This window comes from Bos indicus, chromosome 10, assembly GCF_029378745.1.
Source record: "Bos indicus isolate NIAB-ARS_2022 breed Sahiwal x Tharparkar chromosome 10, NIAB-ARS_B.indTharparkar_mat_pri_1.0, whole genome shotgun sequence".
NCBI classification, from domain to species: domain Eukaryota; kingdom Metazoa; phylum Chordata; class Mammalia; order Artiodactyla; family Bovidae; genus Bos; species Bos indicus.
This window is the reverse complement of record NC_091769.1, coordinates 21,559,780-21,581,928: the sequence shown is the minus strand read 5'-3', so window position 1 is coordinate 21,581,928 and position 22,149 is coordinate 21,559,780. Positions and strand designations below refer to the sequence as shown.

The following is a 22,149-nucleotide window of genomic DNA, read 5'->3' as shown; positions in this document are numbered from 1 at the left end:
TCAAGGGAATAATTTGCAAGAGATTTTCAAAACAACACACGCAAGTATCTATCAAAGCATCTGGAAACTTTCTGAAGAGGAATCGCAAAGCAACTGAGGGTTAAAAGTAATACCAACAGTGAAAAGCCCTTAACCTTTCAAATCACTCAAGAAAGAAGGATGAGAAATCTGAAGCTCTGGAAAACTAGCTTCTCAGGAATCACAACAGACAGACAGAAAACAAGATAAGAAGTTTTTTTGTTTCTTTTGCTTGTGAAATGCATGCAAGTTACACTTTTCTCCTCAGGGGGAAAAAGGAGAAGGAGCTTCTTTTGTACAAGGCATTCAGGAAGAGGGGGACTTGAATGAGAAGAAAAGATTCCAATTCAGACGCGGCATGTAACCCCAGCCCCAAAAGAGAGGAAGGAGATCTGGAGCTGCCTGAGTAAAAGGTGGCCCAGTCCCCAAGAAAGAGGGGACAAACAAATCCTGAAGGAAAAACCACAGTTAGGGAGGAGGATGTACAAATGAGGTACCTTAGAACACATTCCTTCTGTGTCACTGGGACCACTTTGTTTATAACTAGGGACTCAGGTAGTAGCCACCGAATGTGGCTAAACAAAGAAAAACACAAGCTGCAGAAGTAACCTGTCAAAATGTATGTCTGTACACTCACATGTGAGCGTTGAGAGATGCATTTTACTTAGAATTATAAGGATACCTGTCCACTGTTACCAGGGCTTTTGGGCAGAGGAGAGGGGTAATGACAAGAGGAGTCTTTCCTGGTCAACTCTCTTTATATACTGAGTCTTTTACTTTGAGAATATGGTCATTTACTTATAAAATAAGAAATGAAGAAAAGAGGGAAGGAAGGAAGGCAAGAGAGAAAAATAACCAAGGAAATCACAAAAGGAAGGTACCAAAACCAAGTTTTAATCCCTCCCATTCTCCTAACTCCCTCCTCCCACTGATATGCTTGCTCTGGAGAAGGGAGAAAGGCTTTTCATTTAATTAAAATATAAAAGATTTTCTTTTTTTACTGCCTGGTGGCTAGGGATATTCTGCTGACTTAGCAGTGAATAATCAGCTTTGACCTAAATAATAGAGTAACTCAAAGTGGCAGTTGCAGTTGCATAAGCTTGAGCCAAATCTGCAGTTTCTTCTCTCTCCCTCTCCTCCCCCCATCACTCCCTCCAGGCTCTGAGCAGGCAAGCCAGTTACAGCAAATTCTTTCCACCTTTCCAGCTCTGGTCATTCCTTCCATCATTTCTCACCCGATCTTTTCCAAAACTCTAGAGTGTCTTTGTGCAAGGAGTCACCCACCTAGCCTTAGTGAGTTTGGGGAATGCAAAGAAAGCAGTGGGGTCTGGCTGCCTGAGGAACTCTGCTCTTTCTCTCCAAGGGAACAGGCTGAACAGTCTCAGGGTTCTTGACTTCTAGATGAAGGGTAAGGGTGGCCTTTAGTCTGAGACACTTAAGCAGTATCAGCAGAAAAAAGGAAGCCATGTCTGTGTGTACAGACGCTGATACAGCAGTGGCCAGCACTCTGTGGTCCCCCTTCCCACCCCCACTAACCTGTCTGATGGCAGAAACAGCCACTGTTCCCACATTCCCACACCCTCTTCCCCCTCCTCTTACCTCCCGCAGTTCCAGATCCAGCCAGCAAGCAAGGACCAAATGACTATGCTTGTGACTACCCTCAGTGACTAAATAGGACCACGAGTTGCCCCACACTGTGGTACGAACACTCTTGTCTCAGGCAGTCCTTGTCACAGCAACCTACAGCACATGTGCGCTTGCACCCCCATCTCACAGGAGGCAGCTGGTGACCTGGTCAAGCGCTGGCTGCAGTTAGAAAGTGGTGTGGAGATGCAGGCTCAGGCAGCATGGTTTTGGATCCCACATTCCTCTGCCTCCAAATTAACGAGCACAATGAATATGCTCCAAACAAGTACGCTGACCTCACAATAACACTCGCCTAGATGTGGAGTCTATTCCAGGGCTGAACACCACTGCCAAAGTGGGCACACCTGCCAAGAAGATCACCACTCAGGTCCCACCCCAGCCCCAGGGTGGGTGAGTGACCCCTCCTTCCCCTTCCCACCAGCAGGACAGAAGGAAGTGTCAAGACCTGGGAAAGAGTGTGACCAGGATGGTCAATGCCCTGAGCTGAGTGATGTGTGTTGGAAGGTATGGGAAGGCAGGGACAAAGCGGACTCTGGAAGAGGAACCTCTGAAATAGTCCAAATATTTACTTTAGAAATTAGGTATTTTTGGTTACAAGATATAACATATCCCAATCCATTGAGATCCTTGATGATCAGAGATTAAGTGTTGAGACTTCTAGAAATACAGATTGCCAAGCTTCTCTATGAAACCTCTCTAAGAAGCTTCCCTGGTGGTCCAGTGGTTAAGACTCTGCACTTCCAATGGAGGGGTCATGGGTTCAATCCCTGGTTGGGAAAGTTCTGCATACTGCGTAGCACAGCCAGAAAAAAAAAGCCTCTCTAACCTACTGCAGCTCATAGCGACCTTTTCCCCTTCTCAGATTTTTTGCTGCAATTGAATTCCAATCATGGAATCTGCCTATGACTTTTCTACCTAGTTAGAAAATTCATGACAGGTGGAGAGCATGGATGTGGCATTTGTTTTCTCCCAACTCACACCTGTACACTCTCCTCACAGAGAGGTTTAAGATGTGAGCTGGCAGGTGGAGGCAGAGGTGGAGAGGCCAGAAAAGTCTTCCCAAGAGCGGCAGTGAGCCTCCAGCATGGTGCGTGTGCTGGAAAGAGAAGGAACAATCTTGGCTAATTCACTTGCCTGGCTCCACTTCCTTTTCTGCTCAAGGAAAATGTAACACTAGCCCAGCTTACCTTATGGATTTGTTGTGAGGCTTGGATCAGATAACACATATGAAAGTGCTTCATATATAAGTAAACCCTGCCAGTGAAAAGTATAGTTCTTCTGAACAGCTAATTTTCTTCTTTTTAAAAAAACAAATAATCATATATGGAGGGCTTCCCAGGTGGTGCCAGTGGTAAAGAACCCGCCTGCCAATGCAGGAGACATAAGAAACACGGGTTTGACCCCTGGGTTGGGAAGATCCCCTGGAGGAGGGCATGGCCACTCACTCCAGTATTCTTGCCTGAGAAATGCCATGGACAGAGGAGCCCGGTGGGACTCGTAAAAAGTCAGACACGACTGAAGCAACTTAGCATAACACAATTATATGTGGAATCCATTTGTCCACAGCAGGCATATTGGAAATTGAAAAGTAACAAGGCATAAAAACAAAAGGAGCAGAGGAAAATAAAGAAATATATAAATAAAAGGAGAAGAGGAAAAAAATAACTAAAAGGAGAGGAAAGAAAGAGGGAGAGAATGGAGAACCAGATCATGAGGAAGACACTGTCCTCAGCGAGGCCCAGATGGTACTTACATAAGCAGAGGGCAGCGAGGAGGCGAAGGCCAGACTCTGGGGGGAAGCAGGTGGGGAAGAGCGGCTGCAGCACGTAGTTGGAAAAGGTGAGGGCGATGACAGCCTGGTTGGTGGGGTAGATTACCAGCACCGCGATCCACAGCCTCAGGAACCTGCGGGGGAACCAGATGGAACTTGAGCCAAGATAGGAATTAAGACCCCCCGGCCCCACCGCCAGGCATGGCAGGGATTCAGAAGCCATCAGGGGAAGTCTGGGCAAGTCATCGAGCAGTGTTAAGAGAGGCAGGTGGGCTAAAGGGATGCTTTTCCTTGTTGTTTTCTGGGATGCTGAGGAGCCCAGCCCCTGTCTGAACGAGACACCCAGCTCTCTGTACTGACAGTAAATTGGTTTAACTAGTTCCAACCAGCGTCTTAGTGTTCCTTCTCTCCTCCTGCTCCTTTCATCGTTTCATCATCTCTTCTCTACCACTCTGGCCCCCAGAAGCCACTGGTGGAAAAGAAAATCTGCAACCCCAGAATCTTCACAGTCGGGGTGTGCTAAGGGTGTGGCCAGTTGAATGAGTATTAAGTGGGTGCACTGAGTGGAGTTTGAAGAAGTGTCCTCCATACCCTTGGGCTCCTTGGTTAGAATTGAGCTCTTCAGTATCTGGGCTGTGGGGGCTGAGAAAATCAGGGACACCACCTACTTATTTTTCAGGATAAAAGGGCTTTGTTTTTGTGATGTGCTTTCCCTGGGCATCTCTAATCACAGTTGTCATTCAGTTCTACTTGTTCTCACTCATACAATCTTGCTCTCTAAGGTCAACAGAGATTAAGGGAATTCCCTGGTGGTTCAGTGGTTAGGACTCCACACTTTCACTGCCAAGGGCCCAGGTTCGATCCCTGGTCTGGGAACTGAGATCCCACAAGCCACAAGGTGCAGTAAAACAGAACAAACAAAAACCCTAAACAGAGGTTAAAACTACAGCCCGGTTCCTCTGCCACTCTGAGGGGGATCAAGGGGACACAGGCTGAACTGGCAACCATGACATGGAGGAACCCCAAGCTCGCACCCTCCTCAGCACACTGGACAGCCCTGGCCTTGGCTTCCCAGACCACTTAGTCCCCCCACTATTCTCTTACCCGGCCAGGCCTCCAAAGATGTCCTTGACATAGGAGTAGTCACCTCCAGATTTGGGGATGGTGACCCCGAGCTCAGCATAGCACAGGGCTCCCACAACTGTGATAAGGCCTGTCACGATCCAGATGATGAGAGCCAGGCCCACAGAGCCGGCATTCTCTAGCACACCTTTGGGCGAGACGAAGATTCCAGAGCCGATGATGTTCCCTGTGAAAGGCATCAAGAGTAGTGGGGAGACGAGGGAGTCAGTACAGTTGGCAGACCCCGGCACGGTGGAGGCGGTCTCACCTTTGATCTTAGGCAAAATGCCTTTGGGATGCACAGATCCCCTCCGGGCAGGTATATCTAGCAATAATTCTCCTTAGCAGGGGAAAGACCAGCAGACAATGGACATGGAGGTCAGGAACTGGTCGGGTATTTTATATGCGTCACGTAAGCATCAGGACAAGCCGATGGAGTCAGACATCATTTCTCTCATTTTACAGAGGAAAGTGAATTGCCTAAGTCTACACAGTAGTAAATGGTAGTGCAAATTTAACTTCCAGGGCGCTCCGACTGGGCCAAATGTAGTCTAACCAGACTGGTGACAAATGCCTTACTTAAGGCTGGCTGGAAAAGGAAAAGCTGTAAAATGGGCAGTTAGAAAGCTTTAAAAATGAGCTGAAGGGTAATACCTTTGGACAGACTGTGGTCATACCCCGTGTCTGGGGGTTTCCAAGACCCACAAGTATGGACAGCACTCCTGGAGGCTGGCCTCTACCCCAGACACAATAGCCCCACCCTTGGTGAGGAGCATGAAATAACCCTAAAAAAAACAGCTCTTGTAGTTTAGGAGTTGTTTGTCGGGATGCAATATGTGCAAAGCTCTATATTCTTCCAAAGGTCATTCCCCTCCACTGTTTCATGTGCCTCTCACAACAACTTCACAGAATTCAGGAGGAGAAAGGGCAGGTGTTCCTATTTCACAAACCAAGAGACTAAGACACAGAGGGGTTAAGTGGCTTTCTCCAAATTCCACAGCTACTGATGGGTAAAATTGGATCTAGAAGTCAGTCTCCTGATGCTTAATCCAAGGGTTCTTTCCACTAATCCACATCGGTTCTGTGTATAAGGGGTTAGTCTGCTTGCGACAGGTGAGGCTGGCCCCAGGGACTGAATGTTGGCTGCTGGGATGTGTGTGTGCACAAGGGAGGAACAGGAGTGTGGGGGCAGCTCCTGGGACGTTTCTTCCCAAGCTCTCCATTGTCCATATCTTACGATTCCAGGGGTCAGGGTACAAGGGTCAGGTGCTTTGAAAGCTCCCTCTTCCTCTTCATGCCCCACCCCACTGTACCAATGACAGCCTGAGGGAAGAAGCAGACACTAAATGGATTCAAGTCAAAATGCAGAGCTGGAGTACTGGAGGCCAGTTGGATTTGACTGTTCTGAATTCCTACCATCTCTCTTTAGTGGTCTGGAACCAGTTCTGGACAGATCGAGATGCAGACTATGGGATTTTATGCTCAAATTAAAAAAACTGACTTTTAGATCTCAATCACAGCTCAGCCTCAATCCAGTCCTGAAAACTTTCACTTCTAAACCAAAATTCAATTTTTAATTCCAGACTGTGCATCCAGGTTATTTTAGTCAAAGGGGAAGAGAATATTCTCATCCTGAAAGCAGTAATATTTCATTCTTTTGGGATGTAGAATATGCTGCCCCTTTTCAGACTAAAGAACTGCTCCTTGAGATGAGTAACGAGACAGGGGAGGGGCCCGGAGGAGCCTAGGAGCAGCTACAAGCAGGGAGACTGAAATACCAAACTGGAGAGCCTAGGGACACAGCTAGATTGAAACGCAAAGATGGCACATTTATGACTCAAACAGGCCTTTTTTCTCCTAGTGTTAAGCCATTCCAACAGAACAGGGCTACACAGAGAAGTGAAGCTAAAAGAAGAAACAATCCCTCATGTTTAAATTTGTGATCTAAACATCAGGCAAAGAGATACAGAAAAATGAAATCCTGGGTGCCCCCAGTTCTTAAAGGCTTTTCCTTTTTTGGTTTTTTTTTTTTTTAAGTTCGAGGCTTGGAATGAGAAGCTACCTCTCAACCCCCTTCTCAACTCATCTCCCATGTGTGCTGTGCATGAATGCTGGGTCAGCAGAGACTAAAGGGCCTCCTGGTAGCATCCTAGGACAGTCATCGTCAAACGACCCTTCACCTGCCACAGTGAACGTGAGATGGGGTTGCTGATAGTGCTAAAAGTAACACTAAACTCCTTGCCTGGCAGGAATTTATCAGAACAGTCATCTGTAGGGCGTTTTAAAGCCAGCCAAGAAGAGAGCAATAGAAGGTTATAAAACTAGCTCAAAGACTTGAAAAAGTAATCAGTATGGGACAAAAACAGGGTTTGACTCTGGTTTTTAAGATGCCGAAAGGGGTCGTGGGGCGATAGTCAGGAATTTCTCAGCACCAGGAAAAGGCTGTGGATGTTACTGAAAAGATCTCATTTTCTCAGTAATGAAGAATGTTCAAGTTCTACTTCAGGGGTGTTAGAAAACACCCCGGTGGAGATGAGTGAACATTTGGTTCTCCTGTTTTGCTCTGACATTTCCAGAGCACGTGCCCCACCCTGTCATCCCAGGTGGAGGGTGGGCGGGCCAAGACCAACAGCCCTTTCTGGGTGTCTGACCACTTCCTGTCTCCACTGATTCTTGGATAATGTGTCCTTCCATGGAGCTGTATAGCAGATGGTGAGGCTTGGCACTGGGACAAGAGTTCTCCCCGTCAACCATCTTGATTTTGACCAAATTAAAATGACAAAGATAAAAGTGGGAGAAAAAAAAAATAAAGACTTTCTTGGCTGTCCAGTGGTTAAGACTCCATGCTTCCACAGCAGGGGGTATGGGTTTGATCCCTGGTTGCTGCTGCTAAGTCGCGTCAGTTGTGTCCGACTCTGTGCGACCCCATAGACAGCAGCCCACCAGGCTCCCGTCCCTGGGATTCTCCAGGCAAGAATACCGGAGTAGGTTGCCATTTCCTTCTCCAGTGCGTGAAAGTGAATAGTGAAAGTGAAGCCGTTCAGTCGTATCTGACTCTTCGAGACCCCATGGACTGCAGCCTACCAGGCTCCTCCGTCCATCAGATTTCCCAGGCAAGAGTACTGGAGTGGGCCGCCAGTGCCTTCTCCGTGATCCCTGGTTGGGGAACTAAAATGCCAAATGTCTCACAGTATGGCCAAAAAATTTGGGGGGCTTCCCTAGTGGCCCAGTGGTAAAAGAATACACTTGCCAATGAAGGAGACACGGGTTCGATCTCTGATCCAGGAAGATCCCACATGCCTCTAAGCCCGTGCACCACAATTATCAAGCCTGTGCTCCAGAGCCCAGGAGCCACAACTACTGAGTCCACATGCTGAAACTATTGAAGCCCACGTGCCCTAGAGCCCATGCCTCACTAAAGAAGAGCCCATGCAGCAACGAAGACCCAGCACAGTGAAAAGTAAAATTTTTAAAAATAAATAATAAGTGGGGGAAAAAAATTGAATTATGTTAACCAAAACTGAGAACTGGGGGATGGGAAGGACAGGAACGTCTCGCTCTGATTCTAGGAAGCCACTACCTAGAAAATCAGAATCAGATGTCTCCTCTTCCTTAGCAGCCTCTGGAACGACTACAGGAAGAGGAATGTCACTTAGAGCACAGCTATGTACTGGAGCCGAAAGAATACCGACACTACATTTACTTAAAAGCCATGCCTTTTATATACAATCTTAGTGTAATTATTTGATTAGTATATATCTCCCTCAATAGACTGTAAGCTCCACGAGAGCAGAAACTGTGTTGTTTACCTGTGAAATGTCACAAAGTATTAATAAACACTCTATAAGTATTTATCGAATAAATAATGTTTGATGTCAATCTACAACTTACCTCCACGGAGCAGTTTAATACACCTGTTTATCTGGAACCTCAAAAACCTGTGAAATATGTCAAGTGTGTATTGTAGGCAAATAAGTAAAGCAACCCACTTATTCCACTGCTGAGAGTAGACTGGCTAGTATTACCATCTCTACTTTATAGGGAAAGAAACTAGGGCAACCATTACTCTCATTTTTCCAAATGGAGAAAATGAAGGAGGTATTATTTTCCCCATTTTACAGATGAAGAACCTAAGATGCAGAGAGGTGGTTATTTGCCTAAATCACAGGGTAAATTAGCAGTCACCGTCATAGCCTCAAGGTTTTCCCTGAAAATTGTTAGTTTTACATGCTCCACCCTACAGACAATGAGAAAGGTTCACAGAAGTTGTTTGTTCAAGAGCTGGAACACAGATCTGATTCTTTCCTCCTATTGCAATACCACCTTCAGCGATGAGTTACAAAAGATTCATGCCCATTACCTTACTTGATTCTCACAACTACTTTCTTGGGTGCATAGGTCAGGCACTCTCATCCCTATTTACCTTTGTGAAGACTGAGGCTCAGAGAGGCGAAGAGCCGTGATCAAAGTCACATACTGCATTAGGTAGCAAGGCCTGGATGAGAGGCCATGTTCTTGGACTCCTGGCCCAGAGGTTCCTCCTACTCTGAGCTGCCTCTCCTCGAGAAATTACACAACACATACCTTAACTTTTACACTGTCCAAGAGCAGGGCTTTTACACTGTCCAAGAGAGGCTTTTCTGGAATGGCTTTGAAAAAGGAGAACTGGGGAAGGGCTTTTCTGCCTTTGACTATGAACATTTCTTGATGAGAAGTTGGAAGAAAGTTGATTACAGCAGGAATTTTTTTTCTCCATTGTTTTACTCTTAGACTCATCATCTACAAAACCACTCGAGAATAAGATGCCCAACCGTCTGGTAGAGCCAAGGTACTGGAGGTTGGTTGGGTTTTCAATCCTCTCTTTCATCGACCCCAATTAGGGAAATAACCATCTTATCACATAGATCTTCTCTAGTAAAAAATGGGCCCTAGGATGCCTGGACAATGAAGTCCAGCTTGGCTTATTCTGTCAAAGAAAAGCCAAGTGAACCACTCCATTAAGAAGGGGCCAAGTTGTATCAGTGGGCAAGTCATCACTAGAAAAACTGCTGGAATTGAGAAAATCCACATTGGCCATGAACAATTGCTGACTTCCACCTGTGGGCCAATACCCATGTGATTCCTATTAAGGCCTTACTCACTTCCAGGCCTGTCCACGCTAGAATGCTGCAGCCATTACAGAATGTCCTAGGGCATGGAATTACAGATTTCTACTGCTCAACAGATCCTCAGATCTGAAAGGCTTTGGCCTTCCCTACTGACTCATGCTGGTCTTGGAATCTAGCCAGGGCTTCTCCTGGACCTTGGAGGTTCTGTCCATTTCCATGATGTCCAGATAAAGCCAGGGTGAACCTTCTTTGTACTTCTCACACAAAATGGTTGGAAGGGTCTTAGGATTTTCAGCACTGCGAGAACAGCATGGAAGTGGGGTCGGCACATTGAGGCCAGGCTTTGATCCTCACAGCAAGCCTGAAAGCTCACCATGCCTCTCGTCCTGTCTCCACTTTCCATCAGGACTATACAAATAGCCACCTCAGGGTGATGGCAGGTCAGGGCTCCAAAACACACCCTGTGGGGTTGCCGTCTCTTGTGGAACAGAGATGTGGAAGGAGCTTTAAGGACTCTGCTGGTTTAGATTCCTTGCTGAAGAATGAAATGGGTGCTAGACTTAAGAGTCAAAGGAGCCACTGAGTCCTTGCTTTGCCACTCACAAGCTGAGTGGCCTGAATTTTTCTTAGCATCCCTACACCTGCTGAATACTTGCTTCTGCCTTGCCTACCTCACAAGGTTGTGGTGGGGATCAAAGGTAAACATACATGTGTGGAAGCACTTTATAATCTGCTTAATGATCACAAATATAAGGAGTTGCTAGGATTTGCAATAGTAGGGGTAGAGACAGTCTCTAGAAGACACCAATAATGGTCTCGTCTTGGAAGTTTAGCTCTGAAATAGCACTGCAGGGCCAGGTCCATGAAGAACATTCTCTGAGTATCTGTTTACTTGTCTAGGTATAATTTTTAGATGCTTCAGGTGGGCGGCCAACAGGTAATTGCATCTCAAAAAGTATTTATTGAGCACCCACTCTGTACATTCTTGCTCTAAAACGTAATTGGGAAGCACTAGTTCACACATGGATTTTTAATATAATAGATGGAGCCAACCACCACCCACCAGTCACTGAAAGACAGGCATCCTGGCCTGAGGGGCTAAGTCTGCTGAACCCTCAAAAGTGCCCATTAAGGATTCACAGCAGGTGTCCAGCGTCTCCCTGTCTGATTGGGAAACCAGGCACCAACAGTGAGAGGCTTTGTCTACCTCAGTGGTTCTCATCCAGGGACAATTTTGCACCATCTCCCCACCTTCAAGGGACAACTGACAGTGTCTGGAGACATTGTTGGTTGTCACAGCTGGTGAGGGGGTGCTACTGGAATCTAGTGGATAGAGGCCAGTGATACTGCATGGGACAGCCCCCCAAAACAACAAAATATCTAGCCCAAAATGTAATAGTGCTGAGGCTGAGGTAAGCCTCGATGTTAATTTCTAAAGTCTTTTTCAAATTTGAACTTAGAGGAGATTTAGCATGTTTTGTGTTTTGCTTGTTTTTTGCTAAATGTAAAAATTTATTGTTTATGGGAATAACTCATTTTTAAGCTAAGGCTTCTTTTTCAAATGCAACACTAAATTTACCACCTTAACCATTTTTAAGTGTACAGTTCAGTAAGTTCAGTTTGTTAAGCATATTCAGGGTGGTCCAGTGGTTAAGACTCTGTGTTTCCACTGCAGAGGGCACAAGTTCAATCCCTAGCTGGAGAGCTAAGATCCCACAGGCAGCTAAGAGAAAGCAGATTCACATTGTTGGGAGACAGATCTCTAATGGACGGTTTGGCTTAGACTGGCTGCTATTATTCAAAAAATACTTTCTATGCACTTACCCAGGCCAGGCTGAATACATGAGGATATGAAAATGAGAAAGACTCAGTGCCTGTCGTCAGCAAATTGTGGGGAGAAGTGATGACATGATGCATGTGGACTCAGAACTGACACCACCAGGGAGAGAAGTTGCATGAAAGCAATCGCAATACATGACAAGATATTAGGGATGGACAACATCACTTGTGGGGCTGCTCAGTAAAAGCTTCCTAGAAGAGGGAAGCACAAGAAGCTGATGAGTAAGCAGACTCGAGTCAACAGAGAAAAGGAAAAACACTGTCTACTTGATAAACAGGTCAGACTTGGGCTGAATTGGCCAGTTCTTCCCATCACCCGATCAATCTAATCTGTTTTTGAACCAAAATGAATGAGTGTGGGGGTGGGGGTGGGGGGATAAAGGAAGTGGGGGTGGTAGAGGATGAGCTTAGGAGAGAAAGAAACTAATATTTATTGAATATAAACTGCTGGATACCGGCCAGTTTAATATTTCACAAGAAATTTCTATTTTATTGCCAATGAACTTGTTCCAGGTTACAAAGCTTGTAAATAGGAAAGCAGTTTACAAACCCAAGACTATCTCCAAAGCCCTTCCTTTTCTGATATCAACAATGGTTCCTCCCTGTCCACAACATGATACAAATCATGGGAAAATTCATCATATGCTTTCTACTCCCAGCATCAGGACCCACTTGCAAATGTCTCCTTATCCCTAGACAACCTGACCTGCCTGTTATCAGCTGCTGATTAAACACGCTATGCAGAATTGTACTCTAAAGAGGCTGCTAAAGCATTTATGAATCTCACAGACGTACAGGCACCTTGAAAGTCTATACATAGTGAGAAAAGTACACTAACAATTCTGCAGCACCCCCTGGGTAATCGGCCTTCACAATATGCTGCTCAGTGTGAGGTTGCCCAGAACATCTCAAGGCGCATTATGAAACCCTCTCCCCAGGAGTGACGTCAATGGTAATGCTGAAGATATAACCGCAGGGAGGAAACCAATGTGAAGAGTTGAGACCGTGACAATGGATGAGGGATGAGATGTGACTGATTAAGTTTTTCAGCTCAGACTTCATTCATTCTATAAATATAACAACTTAAAATAGACTTGAGGCACAATTTGGCTTCTTAGAAATAAAATTCACCAGTGCTTAGCACAAAGCCTAGCATATAATGCTGAATGAGTATTTGTTAAATGTTCAAATATAGGATGATCAGAATCCTGTGACCAGGAGCCTCCACACCTGTGCCAGGGAGCAGCCTGCACTTTGTCATTTACAGATTTCCAGGGAGAAGAGCCCAGGGGGCCTCCTTTGCAGACATGTTCTGGGAGGGGAACAAGGCATGGTCTTTCTTGCTCTGCACTCTCTCAGCTGGGAGTTAAAAATTAGAAGGGATGAACTCCTTTTGGTTGTTTTGGATAGTTCAGGATATATTCTTGGGGTTATTTGCTCATTCCTGTTTTTTTGATACCCTCTCACCTGGAGGGGTGATACCTCCCAGGGACAGGGGAGCCTGGTGGGCTGTTGTCTATGGGGTCGCACAGAGTCGGACACGACTGAAGCGACTTAGCAGCAGCAGCATCTCCAAACAATAATAACCAAACAAGGACTTCCCTGGTGGCCCAGCGTTTAAGAATCCGCCTGCTAAAGCAGGAGACACAGGTTCAATCCCTGGCCTGGGAAGATTCCACATGCAACTAAGTGCATACACCACAGCTACTGAAACCCTCATGTTCTAGAGCCCATGTTCTGCAACAAGAGAAACCACTGCAATGGGAAGGTCTCACTCACTGCAACTAGAGAAAGTCAGCAGGCAGCAATGAAGACCTAGTGCAGCCAAAAATAAACAAATAAAAAATAACAAACAACAAGAGCAACAACAGACATTCCTAAGGCCTTCTCGGTAGGCAGCTCTGCTGCTGGATTAACCAGCAGAGGAGAGCAGAAAACCCTGGTATCTGGGCAACTTGAAAGTCTCACCCAGGATGCCCATACCGCCATGCCACTTCAATAAGCCAATTTAATTCAGAAAAAGTGGTGTGTATATGTGGTGCTGGCCTCTCTGAGAAGGTCATCTGATCTGGGTACAGGGTGTTTTTGTTGTTGTTGCTTTTCTAAATAGAATGGGTTTTTTGATTCTGTTTCTTTGGACATCTTTTTTACCTGCTGGGTTTCTATTTTCTTTCCCGTACCCTAAGTGTCTCCTGCTAGTCATTTATTCTGCATAACTCTGCTCTTTGAGAGAGCATATTGTAGCCCTGCCAGCAGCCCTGCCTCAACTAGATTATTCCTTGAGCTCCCTGGTTCCTGGAGGTAGGAAGCAACAGGATCCCTGGTTCCAGCCACCCTGTGGGACATTTTGATTAAGCCCAGCGGCTTCAGAGTTCAACGACTTGAGTGAGAATCCCGGCTCTGCCACTGCCAGTTATTCATTCATTCAATTCTACCCTTTCCTTAACAGTACTTATTTCATGGACTTAGATGAGAATATTCATAAAGCACTGATCTGGTATGTGGTCGTGCTCAGTAAATGGTAGCTACTTATTATTATTACACCACTAAGTATAACCTCTCTCTGTTTACCAAGATGTGTTTGTTTTGAAAAGTATCCTACTTGGCTTCTGTCTCAAAGTTTTCTTTGAGAACAATGAGAGTTTCAAACATGTTTTCCTCCTGAATGAACAAAATCCTAATCCCTCTCATGTTGAAAAAAAAAACCTGAAGTACAAATTTGAGAAGAATTTTCACACTCCAGCCCTGTGGTTAATATCCAATAGACATTTAGGGGATTAGAAAGCTAATACATTAAATCAGAGACTAAAACGTAACATCTTCTAAAATGGTGTAAAAATACATGGGTCTGAAAATCTTTTGGACCTGAAATATTTCCAAATCAGCCCAGTGCCATTTCAGCATGGTTATACCTATAGTATGCTTCTTTGTTGATAAACAGCCTTTAAAAAAAGCTTTCCCCCAACTTTTCCAGTATCAGATACCCATGTCCTTTCCCAACTGCAGTGTCAGGACTATGGTCCTGCATGGCCCACTCCCCCACCACACAAGACACACCAACCTTCCTCCCTCCTCCCTTGGTTACCGACTGGAAACAGGGAATGGCTGAGCTTTGACTCTGGAGTCAGAAGATCTCGGCAGTCAGTCCTCCAGGATCTGTGACTCCATTTCCCCATGTTTAAAACAGAGTTATAATATCTATTTCCACAGAATTGTGGTCAGGATTAAATAAGGGAATATATATAAAGAGTTTATGTAAAGCTCTGGTTTTTCCAGTAGAGAATGCCGGTCCAGAGAGGAAGAGTGAGCTTGTGGGAGAGTCGATGGAAGCGCGGTCTGTGCTGACCACATCCTGCAGTAATGGAGCCAGCACACCTCAGGCTCCAACCCCCCCACCAAGTCTTCCTGCAGCTGTACTGGTACTTCTTCTACTCTCAACTGATTGCTCAGATCTTGTTTACATTGGGACACTTCCTTGCAGGGAACACAACACTGAGTGCTTCGTCTATAAAAACAAATAAGGACCTCTGCACAGGATCTGAAGGCAAACACCTCTTTTAGGACATGACAATTGAGAGTAGAGAATAATGCTTGTGAGTTTGATTTAGGATTTAGACAAGCTGTAGGTCTGAATCTTTAATACTTTTCAGCTGTGTGACCCTCACCAAGTTTCTTGTCTCTCTGAGCCTCTATTTCCTTATGTGGAGGAAGGGCTAAGAAGTGCCTACCATATGGGATTATTGTGAAGGATAAATAAGACAATGTGGGACTTCCCTGGTGGTCCAGTGGCTAAAACTTCATGCTCCCAATGCAGGGGTGCAGGTTCAATTCCTGTCCAGGGAACCAGATTCCACATGCTGCAACTAAGACCTGGTGCATCCAGATAAATACATACTCAAAAAAAAAAAAAAAGAATATATGTTTGACAATTGGACAAGTGTCTGGCATATAATAAATTTTTAATAATAACAGTAGCTTTGATAGCATTAATTAATGAATTTTGTGGCTCCTTCATACTTTCTTTAGATTTTGAGGGGGGGTCCACATTCAAGGAGAAATCTAAGTTCACCTATTACCAACAGGTTTCTTTGGCCAAATATGTGGCGAGCAATAGCCTGGTTAAATTAGGGCAAAGGTGAAGTTTAAAAATTAAAACTGGACAACCTCATTTCCAAGTTGATGAAACTATTCCTAGCTTAAAAGATTTTCAAGTTAGGTTCCCAACAGCCATTCAAAAAAACACTTTATTCCTATTGTCTTCACATTTTTGTCAAACGGTCAATTAAATTCAACAATCATTTGAGTAACTATTTCAAGTCAGGGACTCTGCTAAGCACTAAAGATTCAGAGACATATACGACACATTTTTTTGCTCAAGGAAATAACAGTTTAGTTGTTGTCCTTCTACCTACCAAATCTCCCAGAATTATCTTCTCTATTCCATCTTTCTCCATGTCCTTCAAGAGGCTTCTTAATCTAGTTCTCAGCAAGAACTTCTCTTTCTTTGTGCTTCTCACCATTCACCTAACTTTTTCCTCCTTAAGTAACTCAACTGTATCATAAATTTCCAACGTTCTTTGTCTAATGCATATAAAACTTATCTCTCCGATCAGATTATAAATGATTCTAGAGCAAGCATCTTCTATTGGTTCATTTTATATTTCTGTAACACCGACCATCTTGTTATTCCTATTTTAAAAGTGTTATTTATTTCTTTATGGCTGGACTGGGTCTTTGTTGCTATGAATGGGCATGCTCTAGCTGTGGTGAGTGGAAGCCACTCTTCCACGTGATGCGCGGGCTTCTCATTCCTGTGGTCTCTCTTGTTGCAGTGCTCAGGCTTCAGTAGTTGTGGCTCACGGGCTTAGCTGCCCTGAGGTATATGGAATCTTCTCAGACCAGGGATCGAACCCGTAACCCCCACATTGGCAGCCGGATTCTTAACCGCTGGACCACCAGGGAAGTCCTTATGATATTCCTATTTTAAATCATCGATGCTGATGGTGAATGAAACTTTTACAACCTTTTATGAAACATAGTTTAACTTATCCCTAAGTTAACTAGATATGAGATCAATTTGGGGCAGTTGCTATTTTTCCATACCTCGTGATCTAACTCACTTAGGAAATTTCCTTTCTCTCTGTACCTTCGAATTCTTTCTTCCACAGTGTTGATACTGAACACTAGATCACTGAATTTCATGTGCAGAATGCCGTTTCTATTTTTGCATTTGGTCTTGAAAAAACCTGAATCACTGTCATCTACTCGGAAACCCCTCTAGAGGACAGGGCAGCTACTCAGCACATTTGTAAATCAACAGCCACACAGCAGGGGAAGTGGAAAGGATTTTGCCCCCACAACACCCTAAAGGGGAAATGTGTGTCTCAGCTTAATTGGAGATACAATCATGACTATTAACTCTACAAGGATTCTTGCACTTTGGAATAATATCCTGATTTCTCTGAAATCACATATTTGGGGCCTCTTTTCACCATAGAATACCAGAGTTATTACTCTTCTTGCTACAATACCAATAGGAGCACTGGGACTACTCTTACACTGAAGTGCTATCCATGAGGTTGTGGACAAATCATTAGTAGCATTTACCCAACTAAAAGCCATAGCTCTTACACCTGGACACTCCCATTTCTTCACAGTCTTAGAAAAATGCTAAAGAAAGAAACAAAAAAAAGCTCATTATATAGGAAAATATCCTCAACCTTTGAAGGAGGTTGGTTTTGAAGGCAGGAAGGAGGTCTGATTGTGCTCGAGTGTGTGTCGGTGTAAACATCTGTGTATGAATCAGAATCTTCCCAAAGGAAGGAAAATACTTAATCCTCTCAGTCAAACTGTGAAAGAGGTAATAGCTCTGGGCTATTTATAGACCTTAAATTGGCATGTGCTGTACATATTGAGTACTTTGCTGATCTCATTTTTTAGAGCAGTTGCAATAAAGGTGAGATAGAGAAAAGGTAATGAGAGATTAAAATCCTGACTATAATATTTTAAAATAACATTACCTTACTTGTAACTGTAGATGCCTGGAAACCTACCAGAGTCAATTAGATACAGCAGCATTCCACTTTGAAAGCTGAGTGGAGATAACACTGAAGCCTGGGTGCAGAGGTGAAGAGGATTATCTGAATACTGTACTGATATTATTTGATTTCAAGGGTGTTCTCCAATGTCAGCATTGCCTAGTTGCCAAAATGCTTCTGTGCTACCATGAGGACCATGGGGTTATCCAGAGAAACTGGTCTGTGGGCATCAGGACACTGCTGCTGCTAAGTCACTTCAGTTGTGTCCGACTCTGTGCGACCCCCACAGACGGCAGCCCACCAGGCTCCCCCATCCCTGGGATTCTCCAGGCATTAACACTGGGAGTGGGTTGCCATTTCTACAAGCCTTCAATAGGAAGTCTGCACAGAAACCGATCTGGCCTAACTGTCCGGTACCCCTTTCTCTGGGGAAAAGGTAAGGCCCTCTCCCAAAGACAGCAGAAGAAACTCTCACCTTCTGGAGTAAAGGCAGTAATGAAGCATTGCACATCCATCTACAGTGGCTGTCTGGAAAGAGGACTGTGTTGTCTAGAGACAGGGCCATATTTAGGACCCCTGCCTGGCAGAGTGCAGTTACAGGGTTGGAGTGGCCTGCACTGGCTCTCTCGGGGACACTGATGCTCCCCAGTTTCAAAGCCTTCAGCCGGACTCCCCATTCTAATTACTCCCGTTTCCCTTCAGAACCTCATAGGGTCTTCCATGAGGTAAGAGACATGGATATTACACAACTCCACTAAGCAATGAGAGAAGCTGCCAACTACACAATTACAGAAAGGTACAATCTGTCACTTCTTTTCTTCCATAATTTATTTCCTCACCATGAAATGGGAATAACAGCCCTGTCACATCTACTTCACAAGAGAAAGTGCTGGATAAGATGGGAAAGCTAGAGAAAGGCAAGGCATCCTTATACTGCTGTTGTGGCTATTTTTATTACACACCCCCTAGACCCACAGTCTCATATAAAGTAAAACCAAATAGCTCCTAAATATGTCTCAAAAGCCAATCCACAGCCTGTTAAGGAGATGGCTGCAGAAAAGCCTGTTAAAAATCTAGGTTCCCCAGTCCTACCTTAAATCACTGGAATCAACCTTCCAGTGTAGAGTCCAGAGACCTATATTTTCAACAAGCTTGCAGGCAACACTGACCATCAGCCAGGAGTGTGTCCCTTAAGTGCTCCATTCCCCAAACACTGGACAGAACTGACTGGTTTGGGGGAAGAGATGTATGATATACAACTCTTCCTATACGTCTCAAACTTAATCCGTTTGTGCAGGCGAAAGCACAGGTCAAAGACAACCCTTTTCTAAGGGAGCAGGACACAGAAACAGTGCTTTGCGGGGCTGGGGGACTGAGGGATTAAGGTTCTACAAAAGGACCACCAGACAGGGAGGAATGGTCGGTGGGAAAAGGAATTGGACTCACCTACGATGATAGCACAACCACTGACCAATCCAATCTCTTTCTTCAGGGCCACTCCGCCCCCTCCAGAATCAGCCTCCTGCGACTCGCTCCCACCTGGGTGGTTCTTTTCAGTGTTGTTCCGGTGCCTGGTTCCTTTTTCCATGTTTCTCAACAGGATTTCAACCTCCGAAAGGGATCTCTCTTTCTAAATGCATATGGGTGTAAATATATTTAGAGAGAGAGCCTTTCAATTGGAAACGTCCTTTTCCGTGATAAGGACCACTCCTACCCTCTTTAAAAAAAATAAAAGACCCAGGCAGATAAAAGCGAACGATCCAAATATACCTATTCCGTCTTGACACTTTCTTGTCACTCGTGCTTACAAACAAGGAAAGTGTTGTTAAAATGGGGGCGGGGGAGGGGGGAGACACAGACATTTAAATGTAAAAATAGAACTGCACCAGCTACTCTGGCTGGAATTCTCCTGAAAGGGATGTAGCCTTCAGAAAGCAGGACCGTTTTGCACTGTGTACCAGGCAGTGGCTTATTTCAGACCTTCAAAGAGGTAGTCTGGATTTCCCTCAGCTATACCCCTAAGAAAACAGAGATTGTCTTTACCTCCCCTTAGCCTTTTATGAGGATAAAAGTCGTTTTCATTAACTGAAAGGAAAAAAGGCGATCCTCCGCTACTTTCTTCTCTTTCAGTGGACCCGACCGGTTTGCTCCGGGTCCTGTTTCCACCTGGCGTGGGTTCCTTCCCCCTCCCGTCTCCTGCCTTCCGCTTTCTCCAGAGGTCCTCTTCTGTCTCGCTTGTTTTCTTGTCCTTGTTTTCCTTCTTCGGATCTCCGTCAATCCTCAGGGCACAGACCGCACTATCCCTCGTGGTTCCAGAAGAGTGCCTCTAGCACAAACGAACGTGCTTCCCTTTTAGCGAGGGGTTTTAAGTGCTGGGATAGCTCCGCCTCCCACCTCCAGCGTTGCTCTCCATCCTCCGTCTCCTCCCTCCTGTTCAATGTAAATAGCAGCACACAGTCCCCAAAGATCACCGACAAGATGGATGAAAAGATTTCGCTTTAGTCGATCTTCTCCCTTGTCTCCATCTTTCTCTTTGTAAGTAGTGGAAGTAAAATCCTCCCAGGTCGACTGTTCGGGAGAGTCCAGGAGCTGGTATAGCATTACAGGTCATTCAGCAGACGTGGGCTTTATAAATAAGGGACCGGTTGTGCACACACTTCAATGCTATCAGAAATACACTGGCGAATGTATTAAAATATTTATGTCTGGAAGGTTTGAAGGAGAGAAGGCAGTAGGGACGTTATCTTCAAGTATCTGAAAATAGGAGGAAATCGGGGGTGGGAAAGGGGAGTGGAAAGAATTAAGACTAATGGAAAAGAAGTTCATTTAGTATAATTGTGAGCAGCCTTGAAGAGTACAGTGGAAACAGAAGTATCTCTTACTAATATTTAGTGTTAGATGAAACAGAAAAAAAAACACAAACTCTCAACCCTGGTCCCAGGAAAAAAATGACACAAAATCCGGTGGAATGGGGCCTTTTATAGCTTCTAATATTATATTTTTGCATAATGAAATTATTAGAAAGGCAGACCAGAGAGGAGGTGGGGAGTTATCAGCACCTCTCTGATCATGAAGCAGATTGTTGATGTTAAGCGATGACTTACTTCCATATTGATATTGTATCTAGTCTTCTGTGAAGAATTCTACCCAGAAACTCCTGCCTGAGGTGAGAGCAATGATGTCTATTTATAATTGCAAAGTACTCTGAAAAAACAGCAGAAAGCAATATAGCAGACAAAAGTATAAATCTAAAATGAAATTATTTTGAATATGTGTTACATACATTATGCAAAAGCACTTGAGTTTAAAGTGGGTCTAAAAAAGAAAGTTCCCAAGTTGTCACTAAGTGTGGAAATTTGGCCTTACTTTCTGCAGAATGTTCCAAAAGATTTTGGATTTTAAGAAAAGTAAATACTTAATTCCTTAAAGTGGGGATGGTTGAGCTGTTGTAGGAAGGTCTTTTCCAAATGGGGTAAAGTCCAATCAACAATCTTTTCTACTCCCCTTGACCACTCAGCAAGTATTAAGAGGTTTCAAAGGTTGAGAGTTCAACTGCTTCTCCTTCTGCAGTTCATGATACAATAAATTGAAAGCCTCAGCAAAAAAAAAAAAAGGTGGGGGGGTGGTGATGCAAAAAGGATTTTTTTCTTAACAAAAGGAGCAGACGAACAGACAAGGCAGGGAATATGTAGCCCAAAACTCCACAGGAGGGGATGAGTCATGAGAAATAAAAAAAATTTGAATTGCTCTTGGCCTTTCCTCATGACATCAGAGAGCATCAGTAATTTCATTTGGAAACTTCTGCTCAAATTTCAACATCAAGGTATAAAACAGTCTTTCTGCTCTCAAATATGAATTCTTTCAGTAATGTTTCCATTCAAAATGTGTAGATTTAGTATGAGATAAAATAAGAATGTGATTAATTCAAGGTCTCTTGCCTAAACTGGTGCTAACTGACCACAATATGGTAAGCTTTAGCCATCTCAATTTATGAACTAAGAAGCTAAGAGAGGAATGGGATCAAATACAAGCGTGGAATGCAGTTAAGCACCCCCAATTGGAAAGAAAGCGTTGTTGAAGATTAATATTTCTATTTCTTTTGCACTTGAAGTTTATAAGTGGCTTATGATTGTCTACTAATGGTATAATGTAAAAGCTAGAAAAGGAATCTCTACCCCTTCTCCCTCCACAAGACCATTCATGCATATTATATGGCTCCCTCCAGGTTGGGATCTTTTTGTGAAATAAATTCTAAGTGTGTCAAAATTCCACATGGCTAACGTGGAAGTCAGGCAAGAAAGATTCTTCCTGTGATATGTTGAGAAAAATCTGTAAGAATAATTAACTGAAGGTTCAATTTTGAGCACTGAATTCTTCTTTATTAATAACTAATGTACATTTGCCTTTATAACTTTAAATCTACTATCCATATTTAAATAATATATTATCTACAAACTGTTTTCTGCACAATATCTTGATTTTTTTCTCATTAAATACTATGGGTAGACAAGACTATTATTTTTTCCTCTTTTAAATGTTAGGAAGCTGAGGCTCGGAGAAATGTCTTATCTGAGGACAAAGATAGGGCACCTTTGGACAGACAGGA

At 44.2% G+C, this 22,149-nt stretch overlaps 1 protein-coding gene across 1 annotated transcript in view; it reads right to left on the bottom strand.

Moving 5' to 3' along the window:
* SLC7A8 (solute carrier family 7 member 8) overlaps positions 1–20,074 on the bottom strand; it is a 52,898-nt gene extending 32,824 nt beyond the window's left edge. The window contains exons 1-4 of the mRNA XM_019968339.2: positions 19,587–20,074; positions 18,990–19,173; positions 4,541–4,745; positions 3,419–3,570 (exon numbers count right to left, since the gene is read on the bottom strand). Coding sequence (XP_019823898.2) covers positions 3,419–3,570; positions 4,541–4,745; positions 18,990–19,131 — 499 coding nt within the window. The 5' untranslated portion in view covers positions 19,132–19,173; positions 19,587–20,074. The remainder of the gene's footprint in view (positions 1–3,418; positions 3,571–4,540; positions 4,746–18,989; positions 19,174–19,586) is intronic.
* Between the last annotated feature and the right edge of the window lie 2,075 nt (positions 20,075–22,149).